A 23,873-nucleotide genomic window follows, 5' to 3' on the forward strand; every position below is an offset into this window, starting at 1 on the left:
TTAGAATTCTAAAGGGGAGGAATCTAAAATGTGGGAAAATATAAGACAGTAAAGCTTGAAAGCAGAAATACAGAGCTTTCAAAAATGTCAGGATTTGTTTGAACAGAATGTTTCTGGTAAAATAATGGTAAAATTTGATAGGCATTTTATGCAATACAAACGGTACTAGTGGTAAACCTCTCCTAATGTATTTCCACATAAATAAGTTTTTGACATACTAGAAATATATTTAAAAGATGGTGAATGGTAGGCTAAAATAAGTGCTTGTTTGTGTGTCGCACTATTTCTTATATATTTGAGCTCTAAGATTTACATAGCTGTGATAAGATCAATCATGCATGGGCAGGTGAAGCTATTCAGATTATTTTCTGTATGGTTTAGTTTTTAATGAAATTTAAGTTGCAGTATCATATAAAATTATGAGAACCACTTTAGTGTAGTAGTTAAATGCACCAGGCTATAAACCAGGCACCCTCAGGCTTGGTGAACTTGAGTTAATCAGTCTCTTTCACCATAGGAAGCAGGCAGTAGCAAACAACTACCAACATTTTTCCAGGAAAACTGCAGGGACTTACTAATCACAAAAGTCAGCAATGAATCAAAAGCACAAATATAAAAAGTTTTATGTAGTTATCAGTGTAGCAACTCTGGAGAACAGATATGTGTTTCTTCCCAGGACAGAATTGCATTTCCTGAAATTATCATGATGTACACAATGTCATCATAGCTTTGACAAAAAGCCCACATTTAACCAAATTAGACTGCATTTCCTAGAAAAAAAACTTTTGTGAAGCAAGGAGAGCACGCTTGCAGATGTTTTGCTCCTTTGTTCTTGTCCCAGTTAAGTGTATCACTGGTTGTTAATAAGATGGTTGTAAAATATGACATGACCCCAGACACTGCAATGATCAGAAATATATACAAATTGCCAAGCATCCAAATTTTGATCATGTAACCACAGGGATGCTACAACAGTTGTTAAGTGTGAAAAGGGCCCATAAGTCACTTTATTGCTTTTAATTTTGGATGGTCATTAAATGAACTATTGTAAGTCATGGAGTACCTGTCCAATCTTATTGGATCAACTTTCATGGGTCCTATCCTGCATATGTTCAACATCAAAAGCATATTCTCCTTTTGTAGTAGAACCCTGTTTTTGGACCTAATATTAAAATGGGAATATTACCTTCCTATAACATTTGGAAGAGGCTTTACAACAATTTGATTTGACTGATAAAAGGTGTCAATGACATTAATGGCCTGGGGCTTAATTTTATCTGTACGTTGGCTCTTTTTAAAGCCATTCAGAGGCCTATGTTGTATTATTTACCAGATTTTCATATTTTGTGCATTTTATGCTTATTTTGTATAATATAATGTAATGCTAATTAAAAATATGAAAATATTAAATATCTTAGAATTGAAATTTATTTTGACAAATTGTTTTATTTTAAAAAATGCACACACATACAAATACACAAAGCTGCTAATAAGGGAAGGAACAAAGTGCATCGCAGTTCTGATCATTTGCAATATCTATCAGCTTTCAGTTTTGCTCTCCTAAAAAAGAAAGGAAGAAAAGGATGGATTATGGTTGACATAATGCAATTGTGATTTAAACTGAATCAATGGGAACTATTTCTACTAAATCTACATAATTTATCACTGATATAAGTAGAACTGTGCAAAATGTACCATTCTGAGATATATCAAGTGTGAAATCTAGCAACATTTTCCATCTCATAGGTAAACCGGACTGTTGTGGGATTTTTGACAGTAGTTTGAGCTTGATATGCTTCCAAAAATACCTGCTTTATACTCAAAATTATGTATTTTGTGAAACATTGTGATCAAAACATTTGAAATTGTAATGTTTAAAAATTGGCATAGCAAACTTTTTAGATTATGCAGATGAAAATGTAAACATGATAGTATATATATAGTTTTTAGAGGAATACCCGTTAGTCAATGCTTTTGTTTGAAAATTACTGAAGAAAAGAGGAAAACCGCCCATCAACTGCCACAATGAATCTTCAAATTGGTTTACTACAGGTAGTTCTCAACGTACAACAGTTCATACAGTGACCATTCGAAGCTACAACGTCAGTGAAAAAAGTGACATGATCATTTTTCACATTTAGGACTGTTTCAGCATATCCATGGTCACATGATCAAAAGAGAAGCCTAGCAACTGACTCTTATTTATGATGGTTGCAGTTTCCCGAGATCATGTGAGATAAGTCAATGGGGAAGATTCACTTAACAACCATATTATTAATTTAACTGCAGTGATTCACTTAATAACTGTGGCAAGAAAGGTCGTAAAATGCAGCAAACTTAATATAATTGATGTAAAGGTTTGATATAAGGGTATCATTGATATAAGGGTATCATTGAGCAAACTGCCATGCACCTTGGTAACCGATCACTACCAGGGAGTCAGGTGAGATTCTATCCTGGCTGGGATGGTCTTAAGAGATTGACAAGGAGAATAAGCCAATAAGATGCTGTTGCTTCCTATGCTCTTGTTTTGCTAATTGAAACTGTATAAAAAGCCAAATAAATTCTGCAAAGGCAGACAGACATTTTGGACACCTGCTGTGATGGATTTCTGAGACCTACATCTGGCGCCCAAAGAGGGACAGGGATACCCTCCGTGGGAGCAACAACCAACATACTTACCTCCCGTCTGGAAGAGACCCCAAGGTGCACCAATCGCCCTAGGGGACCCCTCAGAGGTGAGTATGGGTTGCAGGCTGTCTCACTACCAGCAACAACACATAAAAGAACTTAAGATTCTTGTTACAGAAGTCAGGTGTTACAGCAGCTGAGGCAGGCATAAGGAAGCTGGTGGGAGAGATAGGGAAACAATGTCCCTGGACAAGGAAAACTTTACATCTTGAACCCAGGGCTCAAGTCAAGCAGTGGAAAAATTTGGCTCTAAAGTTTTGGCAGGACAATTGACCACAAAACTTCTGCCTGATTGTGATCAAGTAAAAATTATTCCCCCGAAATCATCTTTAATTAGACTTTCAGCTCCTCATGGAGAGGTTAATTCTTCTGCTTCTCCACGGTCATTGTATACTCCCATGAGGCAAATTTTAGAGAAACAATTAGCAAAAGATGCCGGCGGGGGGGTATAGAAGATATGTTTTCTGTCTGTTCACCTAATTTGATTTCACAAGATCATGAAGTAATTGGCTTAAAAGATTGTTTTTCCTCTGTCCCGTTCCCCCCCCCCCCAAATCAGGAAGTGTTTGTTTTTACTGTGCCTGTTTCTGGCAAGCCTCAGCAAGCCTTCTCTAATATCAGGCAGAAGGCTACTGAGCTGTATCCTGATTTTATTAACAGATTGCAGGATGCTTTGAGTCGACACATAGACAATCCTGAGGCTCAAATGAGGTTGTTGCTGAAATTAGCAAAGGAAAACACTACTTCTGAATGCCGAAGGGCAATTATTGGTCTTGGGAACAATCCTGATTTGGCAAATATGATTAAAGCATGTCAAGATATAGGAACAGCCTCTTGTCAAACTAATTTATTGGCGGCTACTTTATTGCAAGGAAGCAAGCCTCAAGGAAAGTATTACAACTGTGATACACCTGGTCATTTTAAAAGGGATTGTCGAAATCCAATGGGCGGGGTATATCTGCAGCCTCCCACAGCCCTTTCCATCAAGGGTCGAAACTAAAAGCAAAATGTGCAAAGTTATTTCATTGGTTGATTTACACATTTACTTAGTCCTTCTTTGTGTCAGATTTATGTTGCAGAATTGAATCCTTTTCATAAGCGTTATCCATCGGCTTTGGTAAATCATTATATGAATGATATTTTAATTAGAGCCCCAAAGATACAATCTAATTAGCTTTCAGAAATAAAAAAAATGATTTAAGTGTCTATGGATTGCAAATTGATCCAGGAAAAAATACAACTGCAAGAAATGTTGCAATGTTTTCTTGCTCCAGTTTTTCTTTGTTTAAAATTACACAAAGATATTTTGCTAATTAATTTACGGCAGTTGCTGGGGATCCTTACTTGGGGTCGCCTGTATTCTTCTTTGCTGGCATATATACTTGGACCCTTATTTGATTTATTGACCGAAGGAAAACACCCCAAAGATCTGATTCCTTCTGCACTGGCCACAGTTGAGAAGATTAATGATATTTTGATATATTTCAGTTTGTGGATCATATTTCTTATAGAGACTGTCAGCTAACACTTTTGATGTTTTCTACTAATAAAGCTGCCTACGGGACTGTTAGCTGTATTAGAAGACAAACAGACTCCATCCCAAAATGTTTTGCCATTTATCCAGGCAGTTGCTGAATTAATAACTTTGGGTTGCACCTGAGCTTGTTGCAGACATTGGACTGATTTGATTAATATTGTTCTTCCTATTCCGAAATCTGATTTTCAATTTTATTTTCAGAATAAGTTATCTCTTCAGTGTGCTTTAACTGATTATGTGGGCTGTATTGCATATTATTTGCCTAAAGATTCTTGGTTTGCGTGTTTAATGACTTCTTCTTTTCCTGTTCATCTATTGCTTTCGTTTTCTGTGTTTTCGCAAGCTTCTACTGTTTTTTCTGATAGAGGGCGAATGAGAGTGTGATTACTAGAAGGATTCTCATTATGATACCGGGAAAGTTTCCTACCATGCAATACAGTCGCCTCCACAATTTTTGGAATTGTTTATTGGTATTTTAGCTTTTCACACTTTTTCTCAACAGCTGTTTAATTTAATTTCTGACTTTCATTATAAGTGTCAACTTATTTTTAATCTTTCAGGTTCTTACATCACACCTAGGATTGATTCTAATCTCATGGCTCTGTTCTTAACTTTGCAGCAACCATTACAAGATCAAAAGCATTTATATTTTTTTTCTCACATGCATATTTGTTTCTTCTAGGACCTATTTCTTGAGGCAACAGATATGCAGATGCAGCTGTTTATGTTTTATCTACTCTTTTTTCAGATCCATTCTTCAGTCACTCTTTTTTCCACCAGAATGCCAGGGGGCTGGCATCAGCTTGCCATATTCCACTCGACCAGACCAAGTAGAGTTAATCCCCGTGGTTTGGCCTCTAATCAACTATGGCAAATGGATGCCACCCATGTTCCCTCTCTGGCTCCCCGGAAGTATATTCATTTATCTATTGATACCTATTCAGGAGTGCTTTGGGCCACACCTCAACGAGGAGAAACAGCTAATCATGTTATTTCTCATCTTCTTTCAGCTATTACTGCTTTGGGTAAACCTTTCTCTTTAAAAACTGATAATGGCCTACTCTTCATTGGCCTTTTTGTAATTTTGTAACTCATTGGCTACCCTATAATTCCACAGGTCAAGCCATTGTGGAACGTGCCAATTGGTGCTTTAAGGACTGTCTTCACAAACAATAAAAAAGGAGGGCTCTCAGGTACACAATCAATTTGTTGAATTTGGCGTACCTCAATTTGGCATGGGTAACACAACAGGTTAAAAAAGGTTTGCCTCCCCCTCTAGGGGGATAAGGATATGCTGTGCTTGCTTCTACAGGATCTTTGTGGATTCTAGCACATTGTGTACATCCAGCTAAGGATGTCGTGGTACCAGTCCCTGAATCTGGTTCGAGAAATGGTCAAGATGACTCTACAAACAGCACAGCGGCCAATACGATCTCGTTGGACCAGCTGTCCATGATGTGGGGAAATATGAAAACCCTGACCACCAAAGCACAGGCAGTGTTGCAACGACAACACTGGAACAAATCCCTGAGAACTTGTGCGCTGCCATCTTTGCGGTTTTAACTGCCAATTCCTTAGTCATCATTTTGTTTATGTTTGATTGTTAATTGCTGCCCTTTAGCGACAACAGCTGTCATCTCACCCAAACACTCGCTGGAACAGAGAATGAAGCAAAACCTATGGGTGCAGCTAGCTAATATCACACACACTGATGTCTTTTACTTATCTGAATCATTTGACATTGGAAATTTGCTTTCTACATGTTTTGGTTCCTGTTTGTATACCGCCTGCAGTAAAAAACTTCACTGGTTTGATTAATTGCTATTGAATGAAAACTTTAACTATAAGACTATATCTAGTTTGGGGTTGATGCCTTTGATCCACCCCGATGCAATTGCTTTGCACACACCTATGGTAGCAGTTTTTGAGAATATAACGTGTCAAAGTAGTTAATTGTACATCTTCAAGTAAAAACCCTCACTGTCTTCATATTAGTTCACCTGTTATCCTTGGCTCCCACAAGGATGGTTTTTTTACATGTGGTCAAGAAACTTTTAATTATATTCCTGCTAATATTGGTGAAGCACAGTGTTGTCTCAGCTGGTTAATTCCTGTTTTGCTTTCCAAACAGCAACTTCATTCAAGCCGTTCTCGACGCAGAGTCATGCTAGACAGCACTTGTGACTCTGAGACAGCTTCACTTAATAAAGTAAAATATGTAGTATTGGCTATATCTATAGTGGGTGTGCAAGCGCTTGCGGCTTGCACTTATCTTAATATTAATGCTGTTGCATGTAATTTGGCAAAAATAATTAATGCTATCTTTTTAGCTATTTTAGTAATTAATGTGTTGTTTCAATCTTTCAGATGAATCACAAACCATCCAGCACCAGCTCAACATTTTACACAATTTGGCCTCCGATTTGAAAATTGATACTTTAGAATTCTGGTGGGAAAGCTTTTGTGCTTGGTTGGCCACAGGTTTATTGGGAAATGTTCTACATTATTTAGTGATTATTTGTGCTATTCTGATTGGTGGGTACTGTTTTGTTCAGTGTCTTCCCTCCCTGTGCAATATGTGTATCACAGCTTTTTGCCCTAAAACCCTCTTCCATACTGCCTCAGTGTCACATATATGCCCTATATAAGTAATTATGTTCCTCTTTTGATAATGATTTCTTTTATTAACCCCTCTTATGATACCTTGTCTCACAAAATAAAAAAGAGTGAGATGTAGAGGTTATACAAAGGTTATGGAGGAGCCGTGAGCAACAAACTGCCATGCGCCTTGGTAACCGATTACCTCAACTGGCTATGAGTGCACCTAATTAGTGGAACCAGGCACTACCAGGGAGTTACGTGAGATTCTACCCTGGATTGGATGGTCTTAGAGATTGACAAGGAGAATAAGCCAATAAGATGCTGTTGCTACCTATGCTCTTGCTTTGCTTGTTGAGACTGTATAAAAAGCCAAATAAACTCTGCGAAGACAGACAGACATTTTGGACACCACTGCTGTGATGGATATCCGAGACCTACAAAATTGTATGTAAATTGATAAAAAGACAATGAAGTCCTTTAAATCATTTCTGTTTGGATTTGTGGGTAACTGTAGATAAATGATGCCCATTATTTATTTATTCAATTGATCCTGCTGCATATATGACTCTGGGTTTCTAAATCACAGTTTTAGAACACTACGAATAAACAAAATACAAATAAAAGCCAAAATTGCGAGTGTTGGAAGGAGATGTTGGAAAACAGAGAGCAAGAAGCTATATAAATGACTATAACAAAATGTGGGTGCCTATCCTAACCTTATACTCCCACATAAAATATGAAACCCTCATGCACTGAAAAAAACTGAGTGCATATAAAATTAAGTCTAAATAATGATAATATTTAATATATACTTAATATTATTATTTAATATTATTAAAAAAATCAGTTTCAGATCCTTAGAAAGGACTTGACAGACAAATCCAAATCCAATCTAAATATCTGGCTGACCAATGATAACAGTAAGTTTAAACACCATAAAATCTGGGCTTGCGATTTGAGAAGTGCCTTGAACATGCTTGCCATGATTAATACACCAGGTTAGAAACCAGGAGACTATGAGTTCTAGTCCCACTTTAGGCATGAAAGGTGACTGGGTGACTTTGGACTAGTCATTCTCTCTCAACTTAACTCCCCACACAGGTGGGAAAAATATGTGGCGAAAGGAATATTGGTATGTTTGGCACCTTGAGTTATATATGGAAATAAAAGAGATATTAAAATAATAATATATAAATGAGAGTACCTGTCCAGCAGTGCTTCATGGAAAGTGCCTTCTTTCCTAGCTTTTTTCAGAATTTTACTATCTTCTTGGCTTACTTTCATTTTGTGATCTTGAAAACTCTGAAACTTCTTCCTAGAAAATAAAACACAGGTGATTAATGCCTTTGATTTTATATATATATATATAATATATATATACACACACACACACACACACACATATATATATGTATATATGTGTATATATGTATATATGTGTGTGTGTGTGTATATGTGTGTGTGTGTGTGTGTATATATATATATATATATATATATATATATATATATATATATATATATATATATATATATATATATGTTATATTTGTGCTGATAAATAAATGTGACTTTATATATATATATATATATATATATATATATATATATATATATATATATATATATATATATATATATATATATATATATATATATTTGTTTGTGCTGATAAATAAATAAAGGGAGACTAGTATAGATCTATTTCAAGCTATTTAGCTCTCATCAGCTAGCCATACCCGTACATACATACATACATACATACATACATACATACATACACATATACATACATACATACATACATACATACATACATATAGTGTCACAACCCCTGGTATGTCCCAATTATGGGAGGAAGCTAAGTGCTTCCATTCTCTGTCCATTGGCTCGTCACAAGAGACCATCCAGACAGAAAGCCCAATATTTTACTGTTGCCTTTGTTACATTTGTGTTGTATTTGTGCTGATAAATAGATAAAGGGAGACTAGTATAGATCTATTTCAAGCTATTTAGCTCTCATCAGCTAGCCATACCCTTACTGGGATTCGAAGATGTAATAAAGTACAGGTAGCTTGAAATAGATCTATACTAGTCTCCCTTTATTTATTTATCAGCACAAATAAAAAAACATATATATAGTGACATGACCATTTTTCACACTTACGACTGTGACAGCATCCCCATGGTCACATGATCAAAATTCAGATGCTTGGCAACTGGCTCATATTTATGACCATTGCAGTGTCCTGGAGTCATGTAATCAGCTTTTGTGACAGTCTGACAAGCTGTCAATGGGGAAATCAGATTCACTTAATGTGTAAACTTAACAATTGCAATGCTTCACTTAACAAGTGTGACAAAAAGTCATAAAATGGATCAAAACTCACTTAAGAAATCTTTCACTTAGGATCATAAATTTGTAGCTCAATTGTGGTCATATGTTGTGGACTACCTGTACAAATGCAAAACCAGAACAGTGAAGAACTATGTATTACATCATATATTTGATCCATTTTACGACTTAGGACCATTAGCAGCATATGCCATAGAATGTAAGTTTCATGATTTAATCAAGGGAATGTGGTTTTGGGAAACAGTGTTGCACATATGTGCATCCATGTGTATTTGCAGAACAAACATATTAAGACATCTTAGCAGTAAAATAGCTTAAAACAATCCACCCATTTATGGATTGAACCCAGTGATGAACCTTAAGACAAGTTGGTAAAAATAACTATTTTGCATTTAGCTGCAAATGTTTTTATCTTGTTCTATGAAAACAAATTTTTCTTTAACACCAAAATCTACCCTATGTTCAGTTTTGAGCCCTATCAGCAGCTGAAGAATAAAATTCATTCAGAAATCTCAGGCCAGAGCTCTTGAAAAGTTTTCACCAAAAGAAAAATAACTGTTATTACTAGTGAAGCTACAACTTGCTTTTATTTTTTTACTGAGAGTGAAGAAATTTGTGTTACATACACATAGTTGATCTCACATTGCTTTACATTTCCTTTATCTTCTTCAGAAATGTCATCTTTTTGTTTGGCTTCTTTTTCTGTACAAGTTCTGATCTAAATGAGGAGAGAAAATTACAGATTTTGAAAAGTCCGACTTCAAATTTATCTTCCTTTGTGGTATTTTTCCTCCACGTTTTCCTATTCAGGTTCACTAATCCTAAGTATGCATCAGCCTGTGAACAATCTGTTTTGATAACATCTCATAATAAAGCCCTAAGAAACAGAGCAGCTTTCTCTCCACTTGATGCATCCGAAGGGTGTTGGACTCTTATTGCTCTCAACACACTGAGAACAAAAGACTTATATAATCCAACACATCAAGATATGCTAGGTTGTACAAGACTGATTCAAGGAATATATACAGCCAGGATTTAGTTTAAGTGCATAATTGTACAGCGGTTCTTCCAGCATTAAGTCTTATACATTGTTGGTGGGACAGATGGTGCCTTTTGCTATGTAAAAATCTGACTATTTTCTGATTTTAAATGTGTCGGGATTCCATAAAGGCATTGGATTCTATTAATTCTGCTATATAAACCTGTATCTTAAATAAAGGAAAAAGCATTTACCATATTTTTCAGAGTATAACACGCACCGGAGTATAAGACACACCAAGGTTTTGAAGAGACAAATTAAAAAGAAAAGGTTTTTGCACTCTGCAACCCCCCCAAAACAGACAGTTTTTTACGAAATGGGGTCCCCCCCAAGGCATGAATAGCCTTTAGGGGGCTTGCAGAATGCTCGGGGTGGTGGTGGTGGTGGAGCAAAAACAAGCAAAAAATGGCCTGTTTTTTTGTCAAAAAAAATTGCACGCATAGCCTTTAGGAGGCTTATACAGTACTAAAGGCATAGCCTTTAGGAGTACTTATAGAGTGCTTATAGGGTCAAAATTGAGCAAAAACTGGCTTGTTTTTCACTCATTTCTGCCCTCCCCAGCCCCCAGGAGTTCTCTGAAAGCCTTCTACAGGCTCTGCACGGTTGTTTTAGTGAAGGGGGCAGGGCTTCAGGAGGCAAAAAATGCTGTGTTCAGTGTATAAGACGCATCCAGATTTTTAGCCTCTTTTTTGAGGGAAAAAGGTATGTTTCAAACTCCGAAAAATACAGTAGCTAAAGCTATTACATCTAAAATTGCCGAGGATCTCATTTTTCTCTCATGAAAGTTCAAGCCAGTTAAAAACAGACAACCTAAATCAGATGACAAGGGAAGCTTTTCTTGTCGGGGTTTCTGAACAGTAAATGATGATCAGAAATGGCATATATTATGGGCAAAACACCAGAAAGGATGCATGTGTACCAACCAGTTCTTGTAACCATCACCATCTGTGAAGAAAATCTAGATCTTTGTGAATTAAATGGTAAGCTACAGGTTTCTGCATTTGTTTATGTTATTCAAACACTGATTATAGAAGTACCTATATTTACAAATTACAAGAATTACCTTTATCATTTCATCATTGTCTGCTGTTTTACTTTTGGCTATTATATCACCTTCTTCATTACAACTGATAAAACAGCTGTTGGATGCTAACAGAGCCATTTTTCCCTGCAAGGCAAAAAACAACAACTAGAACAAAAAGTCAAATTAAATTATTTGCTTACGGTTCACATGGAAGATTTAAAGATTATTTTTTCAGGAATTTATTTCCATACCCATTAATTCCAAACTCATTAATATTATTTTTGATCCTAAATATGTATGCATGTTCATAGATTTTGGATAACCATTTGCCCCCACTTTATTGAGCCAAGGTGGCGCAGTGGTTAAAAGCAGCACTGCAGGCTACTGCTAGATCAGCAGGTCAGCGGTTCAAATCTCACCGGCTCAGGGTTGACTCAGCCTTCCATCCTTCCGAGGTGGGTAAAATGAGGACCCAGATTGTTGGGGGCAATATGCTGACTCTCTGTAAACCGCTTAGAGAGACCTGAAAGGCCTATGAAGCGGTATATAAGTCTACTACTGCTATTGCTATTATTAATGTTACAATACAGCATTTTAGAACATTATTACAAATTTAAATCGAAATCTACATTTAACAAGTTGACAATTATTTTCAATAATATGCTTTTCCAGGTGTCAGACTGAAATAGCCACTTCAAAAATACGTTACAGTAAATGTTCCAATAGTGTCATTTTGGTCTCAGTAACATAAGAAGTTGTCTTATTACAGGATATATTATTTCATCCATTTAATCCAAGGTGAAGCTACACTTCTGCAATAGGAACAATCAAATCCCTAAATCGTCAGAGATAGGTAGAAAACTTCCATTATTCACTTACAGTAAAAGGCATTTCTATATAAGTATTTCTTTGCCAATTTGTGCAAATATTTCTTCTCTGGAGTTGGGGAAAAAGAAAATACCCTGTAATTGGGCTAATGAAAGACAGAGTCTTGACACCTAGTTTGACTCATGAAACAGAGGTCAAGCCCATTATAATCTTCCCTGCCTGAACAGGACTCTTTGGCAATCTTCTATCAAGTACTATCTGATATGATATAACTAAAGAGGCCATAGATTGAGCACACTATTTATTGTTCTTATGTTTTTGTATGGCCACCTAAGTCAAAATGCAGATCTGTGTAGCTAAAGTAGAATTAAAATCAAGAAAAGATAATCAGCCAGAAGTGTGAAATCACAAAAGAGAAAATACAACTGAGCTCACAATCATATTCATCTTCCCAATTACCATATTACAAAATCAGTTCATCTAACATCTTTGCCTAATCCTGAAGAAAGAACCAGGATTTTAAGGTCTTACAAAAGGCTCCCCAAAATGGGTCCATTCGAATCTCAGGAGTTACGTAATTGCAAAGAGAAACTGTTGCAACAAAAAAATGCAAGAGAGTATTACCAGTACATTGTTTCTTAGAAAGTACATAGAGTACACTCGCCTAGGTACATTTCACTGGATAGGGTTAAACAGGTTCCAGCAAATAGCCTGTCCTTATGTCTTGACATGCTTTATAGATGGTAATCAACCAATATATCAGGGCTGGGAATCTATGGTAACTTTGAGACCTATGGACTTCAACTCCCAGAACTCCTGACCCAACCAACCAATTTCTTCAAAAACTTTCTAAAGCTGCAAATCAACTACATTCTCTACAACTTTCCATAAAAAAGGAAAATTGGAGACGAAATTTGTCCTGCAGACTTGGATTTTCTGTGAGTTTATTGAGGGGATGATAGATCATTGTTTCTTTAAAACTAGCAGTTCTCCACTTGCAATGGGGTGTGGAGGACACATTCATTGATGCCTGGATCCAGGACCTTGATGAACAGGAAGGCTATGAATTTAATAACAATGTGGCTGTGCCTATAGTTCTGAGGATTTATTCATTTCCTCTGTACTCATAGGGTCAAGCCCTTTACAGGGCTAACTCCACTAGACCATGCCTCATCAACTCCAGGACCTGCACATCTAGATTCTGGCTCACAGTAAATCATTGTGACTTTATCTGATGTATGTGGTACTTTGAATTCTCTTCACAAATACAAATTATATCCTTTGCTGCTAAGTTACATTAAGAAGGACAACTGAACATTTTAGAACACTTGCCTCTTGAAACACAGGCTCCCACTGCTCTCTTGCACCTATTGCATCGGAACGTCCAATTACAAGCCCATCTGAATTAATGCCAAGGTATTTTCCATACCCCGATTTCAATGCAATTCTGAAAGAAAGGAAAGAAAAAATAAAAATAAAAAAAGAAACAAAACAAAAAGAAGAAAAATTATTTGAGGGATTGATCAGATTAATACTGAAGTTAATATTTTTTCAAGTTATGTTCTAGAACACTCCCTGATCCAATGAGAAGACAATAAACAAATTTCTTTAAAAGAAATTATGAATAGCTGTATGGATGTGTGTTGTGGCCCAGCAGGAGCCGTTGGAGCTGTCGATGGACTCCGATAGCGAGGGACCCTATGAGTCGGCTCTGGAAGATGTGGAGGACCCTGGGCAGGGTTCAGACTCCAAGCAGGGATCAGAGAGGCTGCTTGGCCACCAGGAGGCACCTGAGGCATGGAGCAGTGGTGAAAGTCAAAGGGAGTTTGTCCCTGACGTCAGGCACTGGAGCAGTGGTGAAGATCAAAGGGAGTTTGTCCCTGACACCCAACAAAGAAGGGCGGAGAAGCGAAGGCAGCAATTACGAAGAGAGACTCATAGGAGATAATCAGGCCCAAGTGGTTATGATTTGGCTCCTCCCAAGAGAGTATATAAGAAGAGACTTTGGGAGGAGACCTTTTGCAGTATACAACCGTTTATACTAAGCTGGAGAAGCTCTTGTGTGTATCATTATCTGTGGGAGTCTAGGTTGCTGCCAACGTCTTGTCTGTGAGTAATTACTGTGAATAAAGCGTGGCTAACAGTAAGCTTGTGTTGGCGTTACTCACCGGACCCGGGGGGAGGGGGTCAGAACAGATGTGTGTTAAGAGTACACTTGCAGTTCAGAAAGAAACCCAGAGAATATTCAAATGGATATTCACATGAACTCACTATGCAACCAAGAGCATGAACCCACTATCCAACTATCCCCAATGAACTTTCCTGTGTTGTATTATATAATAAATAGAATTATATAATTATTGTTATTACTGTTAACAATATGGTCTATATCCTGATTTTCTTTGGGAGTTTAAGTGAATGGCATTTGTAGGCTTTTCTTTTTACTGTGGCACCATGAAAAATACTTAGCGAAGTAGTTTCCACTAGGAAGGAATGACAACAAAAAGGTACTATGATTAAGTAGGGATTTCAATCTGGGTTTTCTCAAATCCCAATTGGATTTAAGAATTTAGAAAGGTCAATCTAAGACCCTGATTTGCTTTTAGATTGATCTTTCTAAGTTCTTAAATCCATTTTTCCTATTTCTAGCAGAAACAGAATATACAAGGTAAGACAATAATGCAACAATACTTATTTTATGCAAGTTGTATGAGGAAAAGTATCACTGTTTTCTCCAGACAGAACATGAGCATATGGGAATGTGGCTAGCCGCTAGAAGAAGAGGTTATGTAGTCTAACCTTCCCCTAAGGACATATCAAACCATCCATTGCAAGATATGGATGAGTCTGAAGGGGCTCTAGTTCAGATAGTATTCCCCCCACCTTCATGTGGGAGATCTCTATATCTGCAGAAATTGCACAATCGAAATGTGGCAGCAGTGAACCTAACCTATAGGATCTCCTTCATGTGTTTTTTCAATGCATACATGCAGTGATTCTGTAACTCTTGTGGACATACATAAAATTGATACATATCAATTTCTTAAAAGGGAAATATTATTTCTAAACTATGATTACAAAAGTCATCTACGGACATATAATACAATCTAAATTTGATACTCTTATATTAATTCAAAGTCCAAGAGAAAAATTACCTTGTATCTGACAGCTTGACCGCAGTGAATTGTTCAGGAGGACTAGGTCCTTCATCTTTTTTTAAAAAAAAAAAAAAAGATATGCTTATTAGAGTTATAGAATTCAATCACAATTTATTTATTATCTAAGACCAAAAACAAGAAAAAGACTAGCAATACAGTTAACTAACAAAAAAAAAGTTTTTTTAACACAGTCAATGGTTACTAATTTGCAAACTGGGAAAACCAGCCTGATCTAGTTAAAGCACCAAGCTAGAAACTAGGAGAGTTTGTGGTTGTGGGGAAAACAGGATGAGAAAAAAGTATTAGGCATGTTTGTCATGATGAGTTATTTATAGGCAGCCAGTGGTATTGTGATTAAAGCACCAGGACAGAAACCAGGAAACTGTGAGTTCCAGTCCTACCTAGGTGACTTTGGACCAGTAACACTCTTTTAACCCAATCCATCTCACAAATTGTGGCTGTGGGGAAAATAGGAGGAGTAATATTAGGTATGTTCACTGTTGTGACTCAGCAGAAACCTGTGAGTTGTTGCAGGATAATGAGCAGCTGTTGCTCGTTAGGGTCTTTTCCTGCAGATAAAAGACTGATGGTGCCATGCCTTAGTTGCAGAAGTCAATGTCGTTCGTCATTCGTTTGTTTGTGAGTTCAGTTCCGTGATTCAAAGAGGCACTTGGATAAGTGATTTGCTTTCTGTAAACCTGGTTTGCTGTAAGAGTTTTGTTTTTGCATTTGCTGTGTAACTTTTTGCCAGAGACTTTATCTATGTTTATTTTGGGCTCGCAGCCAGCTTGAGCCGGGACTGATAAAGATATTTCCTTTGAAGTTCTGTCTGGCTGTCGTTTGTGAACGAGCAAAGAGGGGGGTCAGAACAGTTCACTATCTTAAGATTTACAAAAACAAAAGTGGCATAAAAATTCTATATAAATAAAATTAGGGAGGAAAAAATGGTTTGTAACTACTGATAAAAATCTGTCAAACATCTTTGAGGTTTCTGAAGAGTAACTACCAAGGAAAAGGGAAATGGCCTCCTGAATGCAATGGCAATTAGAAATGTTAACAATTGGAAATATAAAATATGATCAGTGTTCAAAAGGCATATGATATATGATATTTTATACAGTATGATAGTTCGTATCAAACAAATTCTATTTTCAAGTCTGAAAAGAAACAAGTCTGGTTTTCAAATGGGAGACTTATATATCTACCAATTGTTGCCCTAATAGGTAACATCTCAATCTGAGCCAAAATAAATAGTTTCCTATGTAGACCACATAACAGGTTAAAGAAATATCAAGGGACAGTCCAGGGAGAAAAAGGAATTGTGCAATAAAGGGGGTGAGACATGATATCGGCTCTGTCATTTTTGATCTCTAGATTCTCAAATCTTCTCTTCGGTCCAGCCAGAGCTTTATTAAGTCCCAAAGCAGGTAGTACTGTCAAAATGAGACTGTGATATGCCAAATCATCAATAATTTATTCTCTTGGGTGGAAGTGAACCTAATAAGATGAGATGGACCAGGGAAGTTCCCCAATAGACTTGCTTCAGCCAGAACAAGTCTCCAAGGGAAATGCAGACTAGTTCCAGTAGTGTTAGAGAATTGGAAGTTGAATAAGGAACTTGTGGTAGGATTTTCAACAACTGTGACTGAATTGCTTTTAAATTCCTTATAAATATATAACTGAGCACCATGTAGCTTCAATCTAGAACTTTGGCTTTAAATACTGTAGTTTAAGTTGTTGGGAGTTGGAGAATTACTTTAACAATTATTGATACAAAAGACTCAGAGAATGCATTAAGGATATTAGGAAATTCAAAGTTTATTTTTTTCTGATATATTCACTACCTATACCTGTGATGGTGAACCTATGACACACGTACCAGAGGTGGCACATAGAACCCTCTCTGTGGGCATACATGCCGTCGCCAGCTGCTTTTTCGGGTTCCATCATGCGTATGCATGCCAGTCAGCTGGTCTTCATGTGAAGACCAGCTGACATGCATGCACCAGAACCCGGAAGAGAGCAGCTCTCTGACACATATACATGTGACGAAACCTAGAAGTGCATCTGACCGCTGTGCGTACCGCCCAGCTACTCTCTTCCACGTTCCGGCACGCTCGAGTTTTGGCACTCGGTGCCGAAAAGATTAACCATTAGTGACCTATACCTATCTATAATTTATAACAAACAGGACTGATTTTGCATCACAAGAAATATAACATTAAATGCACATTTGGCATCTACCTAAAAAGGCAACATGTGGGTGACCAAAAGGGAAGAGATGAGGGTGGGTTAGGGGATAGGCAGTTGCAGGGAGTTGACAGAAAGGCATTTCCTTACCTTAGAAAAACAACAGCGCAGGGCTAGGAGAAACCAAGGCAGGAATGGCTTAGATCAGGATGGGTTTTAACTAATGATTAAAGGAATTTAGTTAAAGATGGCAAGAGGGACAGGATTGCCATTGTTAAGCAATGTGGCACATAACATTGGACTTTATGACCTCATTGCTTAGTGATGGAAATTCCAGCCCTAATTGTGGTAATGTCAAGATCTATCTGTACTTGGTTCCATATTGTTTGGGTGCAACTGGCATGCCAATAATTAAATGCAGTTAGAAATCTAGACACTGCTTTGGCGGTGTTTGTAAGATTAATTTACCATATATTTGCTATCATTGGGAAAAACAGAATAGTTTCATGGTAACATAAATAGATGTGATACCAGCCTTTATGTGGAGCTCCAAGAGTGAAGAGGCCATTATCAAGAGCACTGATATAGGTACCAAGACCCATCTCTATTGCTACAGTTCCCGTGATTTCACCAAAATTAGTTATCGTCCACCAGCCTTCTAAAATAGAGAAAACAACAGAATAAAAAAGCTGCTCCCTATGTAAAATGTAAGGGATTTTAATTGCTTAAGGAAACATTTTGGAAATATCAAGCAACTGCTTTCCTTTGTAACAATTTATTTTGAGAGATCAAAGTTAATGCTCAATTGTAGCTGTTAATCAAAAGCCTTTTAAATTGTCATCATTAAACACATTAACTTCTTTATGGGATACCAGATTTAGACTGCAAATATATGGGAGGCCTCTAGATATAAAACACATTTCTCTATCCTTGTTTGTCATTTTTCAATCTAATAATAAATTGTTTAGTTTTAGAAATTCTCTTGCCACAACAGCTGATAAGAATAAACATGAAGGATCATAATATTGCTAGCTTTTGACTATGTATTTGAGTTCATAAGTTAGACAGCTTGAAGTATTAAGAATCACAATAAAATGCTGTGAATGTTGTATTCAGTACGTTATCATAAAATATGCAAAGTATAGACACAATTCTGTGACTATTCCATTATGCTCAGACTCCAACCATCAATATTGCTTTATAATAGACATGTTCTATTATTAGAGTCAACCACAAAACACAATATATTAACTGTTGGGAGGTATGTCCCAAACCTATAATTTCAAGTTTATTTAAACATTAATCTTTCTTTGGTCCCTAATTAAGAATTCCTATATTTTTTATTTTCCATGAAAAAAATCACTTACCAACTATATCAAGCTTATCTTCTTCATCATCTTCTCTTTTACGTTTTTTATCTGTATTTTTTTTCTTACTGGAAGAAAAGGGAGCATTTGCATGTAATTAATAATTCTAACCAATTTAATATTGCACATTTCCTTTTTAAATGACAGCAACACTCAACAGAAGAGCAATGACATGTGTAAAGAAAATGCTGAAATTTAGAACTAATTAACTAAATTTCTTACCTGGAGGCATAGTTTCCCAAAACCTTTCTGAACTGCTCTTAAACATCAGTGTTCCTCAGAATCTCACATGTTAAGAGAAAGGCTATCTATTATAAACATACTCTGGTTTCTATTGGTGTTTTGTTTAACCTACAACTCACTTTCCTCTGAAATAAAACTTCTTTTGAATTATCCATAAAATAGCAACACAATCCATTATACAGAGATTTTTATATCCTAGACTTAGTCAAGTCTGTTAAGGTCCTAAAAATATACCACCGGACATCTGCTTAGGTTTATCAATAATGCAAATTCCATTTTTATAAATACTGCCAAAATATACCGTACTTTTCGGAATATAAGATACACCTTTTTTCCTCAAAAAAGAGGCTGAAAATCTGGATGTGTTTTATACATCAAATACAGCATTTTTTGCCTTCTGAAGCCCCCCCCCCTTTACCAAAATGGCCATGCATACCCTTATGGAGGCTTTCAGAGAGCTCCTAGAAGCTGGGGAGGGCAGAAATGAACAAAATACGGGCCTTTTTTGCCCCCCCCAAGCCCCCAGCATCACTCAATAAGCCTCCATAAGGCCATGCATGTAATTTTTTTTTACAATAAATGGGCCCGTGTTCATGAAAAAATGGACCATTTTTTGCTTGTTTTTGTCCCCCTCCCCCCGCAGGAGCACTCTGCAAGCTCCCCCAAGGCTATTCATGCCTTTTTTGGGGAAAAATGGGCCTGTTTTTGTGAAAAACAGACCGTTTTTGGGAGGTTTGTAGAGTGCAAAAACTTTTTTTTCCCTTTTGGAAAGCTCTTTAACCGATTGATGAGAATTACATTGATCAAGTGCTGTGCTATGCCAGCAGAAACACCTACCTATCTACTGTATTTCTCTCTGTTTCTATTTCTTTCTCTCTTTCCCTCTACCTACTTACCTACACACACACTCTCTCTCCCCCTAACTACCTACTGTATTTCCCTCTCTCTCTCTATCCCTTTATCTACCTACCGTGTTTTCCCGAAAATACAACATGTCCTGAAACTAAGGCCATGCCAGATTTTCGCGGTGGGCAAAAATATAAACTCTGCCCCAAAAATAAGCCCTAGTGAAGGGGTGGGTTTAGCCAGAACAGGGGGCAGTCCTTCCCTTCCCCGGTCACCTCAGGGCTTCTTGGCCCCTTAATCGGATCAGCTGGGCCGCTCCATTCACAAAACAGTTGATCTGCAGGTGCCACTCAGGCCTCTGCCTCCAGCAAACGCCGGTCGCTTTTGCAGCCAATTGCGGCTGCAAAAGAAGCCAGAGGCCAAGCAACACAACCCAAATGCCTCATGCCCTCCTTACATAATACAATCACAGCTCGCAATTCTGTCCACGGAACAGGAAAAGAAAGCATGGAAACCAATACACCTGGGACATCGGAAGAAGCCCTGCAAGGAGACGCCGCTGCTGATGTGCAGGAAATTCCCCCCCCCCTGCAGATCATCCTTTTAAAGAGGAGTTTCAGCAGGATGAAGGTGACACAAACGCCGCCTTCAGCTACCTCTTCGTCCAGATGAAACTCCTCTTTGAAAGGACGATATGCAGGTTGGGGGAAGATTTCCTGCACTTCAGCGGCCTGCACGTTTCCTCGCAGGGCTTATTCTGATGTCCTAAGTGTATGGATTTTCATGCCTATAGGAGGTCACTTCTCACCTGCATATTCACATTGAAGGCTCGAAATGAGGCATTTTTGCAAACAGCTTGAAAATGAGGAGGGGGGATTTTTTCTCTTATTCTGTTTTCAGTCTGTGCTAACCTTCAGAAGAGGGTGAGAGGCAGGAATATCCCCCTCCACATTTTCAAGCCATTCGCAAAAATGCCCCATTTCGAGCCTTCAGCATATTCCAGGATTGCAGTATTGAAGGATTGGAATGGGGCATTTTTGCGAATGGCTTGAAAATGTGGAGGGGAGATTTTACTTTCTCTTACTCTGTTCTTACCCTGTTCTGAAGCTCAGCACAGGATGAGGCAAAATCCCCCTTCCCCCCCCCGGTTTTCCTGGCAATTGTTCTTTTCTTGGGATCTCAGCGCAGACGCACATCCCCCAAATGCTCTATCCGAAGCCTTCTCTGTGTCTGTACAGAGTTCCCAAGGAAAGGATGGTGTGTGCGTGTGTGTGAGAGAGATCCCCGCCCTCCCCAAGGCAGCCACATCCCTCCACTAGCCTGCTTTCCTGCTCCATTCTCCACTGCCATGTGGGACTACTTCCCACTTCGTGAGATTTTTTTTTTTTGCGAAAATTTGGAAGGCATTTTCTGGTATTTTTTTTTTCCATAGGCACACAGTCTACTTTTCTTGTCCTGCACATGGAGCGGAGAATGGAGCTGGAAAGCAAGTTAGTGAAGGGATGTGGCTGCCTTGGAGGGGGAGTGTGTGTGTGTGTAAGTGTGTGTGTGTGTCTGTGTTCGTTCGTTCTGCCAGGAAGAGCCCCCCCCCCCGGGGAGGCCAGAGCAGCACAGTCAGCTGTTCCGCTGCCAGCAAGCAGGGCAGGCAAAGGCCAGGATGCAAGGAGAACTTGGGTCATTGTGGCCGCAGGCAAGCAGGCGGTGGGTTGGAGAGGGTGGGGCTGGTGGGCTTGCTGCTTCCTGCACCTGAAAAATAAGACAACCCCGAAAATAAGGCCAACTCCTTATTTGGAGGGTTAAAAGAAAATAAGGCCCTGTCTTATTTTCAGGGAAACACGGTACCTACCTACCCTCTTTCTCTCCCTATCTACCTACTGTATTTCTCTCTCTGTCCCTCTACATACCTACCTACCTACACATACTCTCTCTCCCTACCTACCTCCTGTATTTCTCTCTCTCTCCCTTTATCTATCTACCTAACTACTCTCTCTCTCCCCCTACCTATCTACCGTATTTTTCTCTATCTCTATTTCTCTCTCTCTATCCCTCTATCTATCTACCTACACTCTCTCCATCTCTCTCTTTTTCTTTCTCTCCCTTTATCAACCTACCTACCTAACTACTCTCTCCCTCCCTCCCTACTGTATTTCTCTCTCTTTCTCTCCCTGTCTATCCCTCTATCTATCTACCTACCTACTTTTAAAAAAAAAAGCCTCTTCAAAACCTTGGTGCGTCTTATACTCCGAAAAATATAGTAACCAAAAACAAATTAGGAGCAAAGAGAATTCCAATGTAATTAACTATAGTTTACTTAACAAGAGGTTATACAAAGTGGTTGGTGGAATAGGAATTTAAGCAGTAATGTGCTTTTGAGTTAGAGTCTGATTTAGGAGAAATAGTCTGGTGTAGTGGTTAAGGCACCAGGCTAGAAACTGGAAGACTGCAAATTCTAGTACTGCCTTAGGCTAGAACCCAACTGGGTGACAGTCACTTTCTCTCAGACCTAGGAAGGAGCAATCACTTCTAAAAAAACTTGCCCAAGAAAACTGTAGAGATTATTTCCAGATAGTCCTAGGAATCAAAAAATTGACACACACACACACAGAATCTAATTTAATTCTTTTGGTTTAGAATATGTATACGAAGAACATACATATGAGAACATTCCATGCTGTAATCATTTCCATTTCATAATGACATAAGAGGTTTATGTATTTACAAGAACAGCAAGTTACAAGAAACAAGCAGGGCAAAGATACAACATACTAGTAATGTTATCTAGAGATTTGCATATTATTTCACTTATGCATTTTGTAAGGCGCTGAAGACCCTGTTTTACCAGGGTCATGGGTGGGAAAAGAATTGTGTCTTAATTTATTATTATCATCATCTGTCGCCTGGGGTTATTTGTAGTGCTGGTGGTTATTGTGCATGTCTCGGGTGAGATAAGCAGCTATACAAATCTAATAGAAAAATACTCTGAATTGAAGGATAGAAAATGTACAATTAAACCCCTTTTTAAAAGCGGCGTTAATTGCATTTTTTAGTTTAAAATATAATTAAAATACACTTTTTAAAAATTTAAGATTTTGGAATTTCTTAATTTCCTCCTTTAATCCCAGCTGCATGATGAATTTTTTTCCCCTCAAAAGCGAGGGAAGGACATCTGTGTATGCTCAGAGGCAATTAGTCATTATTTCAGGGCGAGAACTACAAACCGCCTCCCAGGCGAAGATATCGACCACACTTACTGGAGAAAAAAGAGGAAAACCCACACTCTTTTTCACCATTCCACCATCCTGAGGAATAACACTCACCTTTTCGATTTCGCCCCCTTAAGAACCAGTTTTGTTTTCTTAACGCAAGAGTATTCCGCCATGCCTGCTGGCGTAGTACGGGAGCCGCAGAAGGACAAACTCCGCCTTTCGTTTTTCTTGCGCCGCTACGGAAGCTGGGAAGGAAGATCTTCGGGCCTTTTGGGGTCTTTCGGACTGAGCATGCGCATTTCAGGCATCGAGGCTTCATCCCTGACGAAGGGCGCCTGGTGTGATGCGCTTATGCGGTCTTCCCAGCAGTTTAGAGGGGAGGCTTTTCTAATGCTTGCGATCTTATCAGCTTCCCACCTCTCGTCTAACGGTCCCACTAGGGAAGCGAGACAGACACCATAATGTTTCCTGCAAAAATCCGGTTGACCATTAAATGATAACAAAGAGATCTTTGGTGCCATTTAAAAATGTTCTGGATTTTTACAGCCCGCATCTGGCAGCCGCTGGGTAGGGGCAACTGAACCAAACCCCCGGCGTCTTAGTCTTCTTCCTAGGATGCTTCCATATCATCCACAGATGCACATCAGTCTATCCTAGCGCCTAGAGCCAGATCTCGATGCCCTTGCCCTTCCTGGAGACTAAAAATGTGGTGTCCAAAGGTGCTTTTTCAGTAGGCAACTGGACTTTGTTTTTTTCCCTTTTCTTTGAAGACGTTTTGCTTCTCACGAAA

At 38.2% G+C, this 23,873-nt stretch overlaps 1 protein-coding gene across 2 annotated transcripts; it reads right to left on the reverse strand.

Moving 5' to 3' along the window:
* Positions 1 to 1,410: 1,410 nt before the first annotated feature.
* Positions 1,411 to 23,328, reverse strand: FRG1 (FSHD region gene 1). 2 transcript variants are annotated; one of them, XM_087724488.1, is made up of 9 exons: positions 23,195 to 23,328; positions 18,789 to 18,856; positions 17,957 to 18,079; positions 15,229 to 15,283; positions 13,406 to 13,520; positions 11,285 to 11,389; positions 9,809 to 9,900; positions 8,034 to 8,144; positions 1,411 to 1,560 (listed from the first exon to the last, which is right to left on the reverse strand). In XM_087724488.1, exons 1-9 carry the CDS (start codon positions 23,254 to 23,256, stop codon positions 1,524 to 1,526), a joined length of 768 nt encoding a protein of 255 aa, XP_087580614.1. In that variant the 5' UTR covers positions 23,257 to 23,328; the 3' UTR covers positions 1,411 to 1,523. The 2 variants fall into 2 exon arrangements, with proteins under 2 accessions (XP_087580614.1, XP_087580615.1); XM_087724489.1 differs by lacking the exon at positions 1,411 to 1,560 and adding an exon at positions 2,620 to 3,687.
* Positions 23,329 to 23,873: the final 545 nt, after the last annotated feature.

This window comes from Thamnophis sirtalis, unplaced genomic scaffold (assembly GCF_051295495.1).
Source record: "Thamnophis sirtalis isolate CommonGarterSnake01/CBP01778 unplaced genomic scaffold, rThaSir2_p1.2 scaffold_10, whole genome shotgun sequence".
NCBI lineage: Eukaryota > Metazoa > Chordata > Lepidosauria > Squamata > Natricidae > Thamnophis > Thamnophis sirtalis.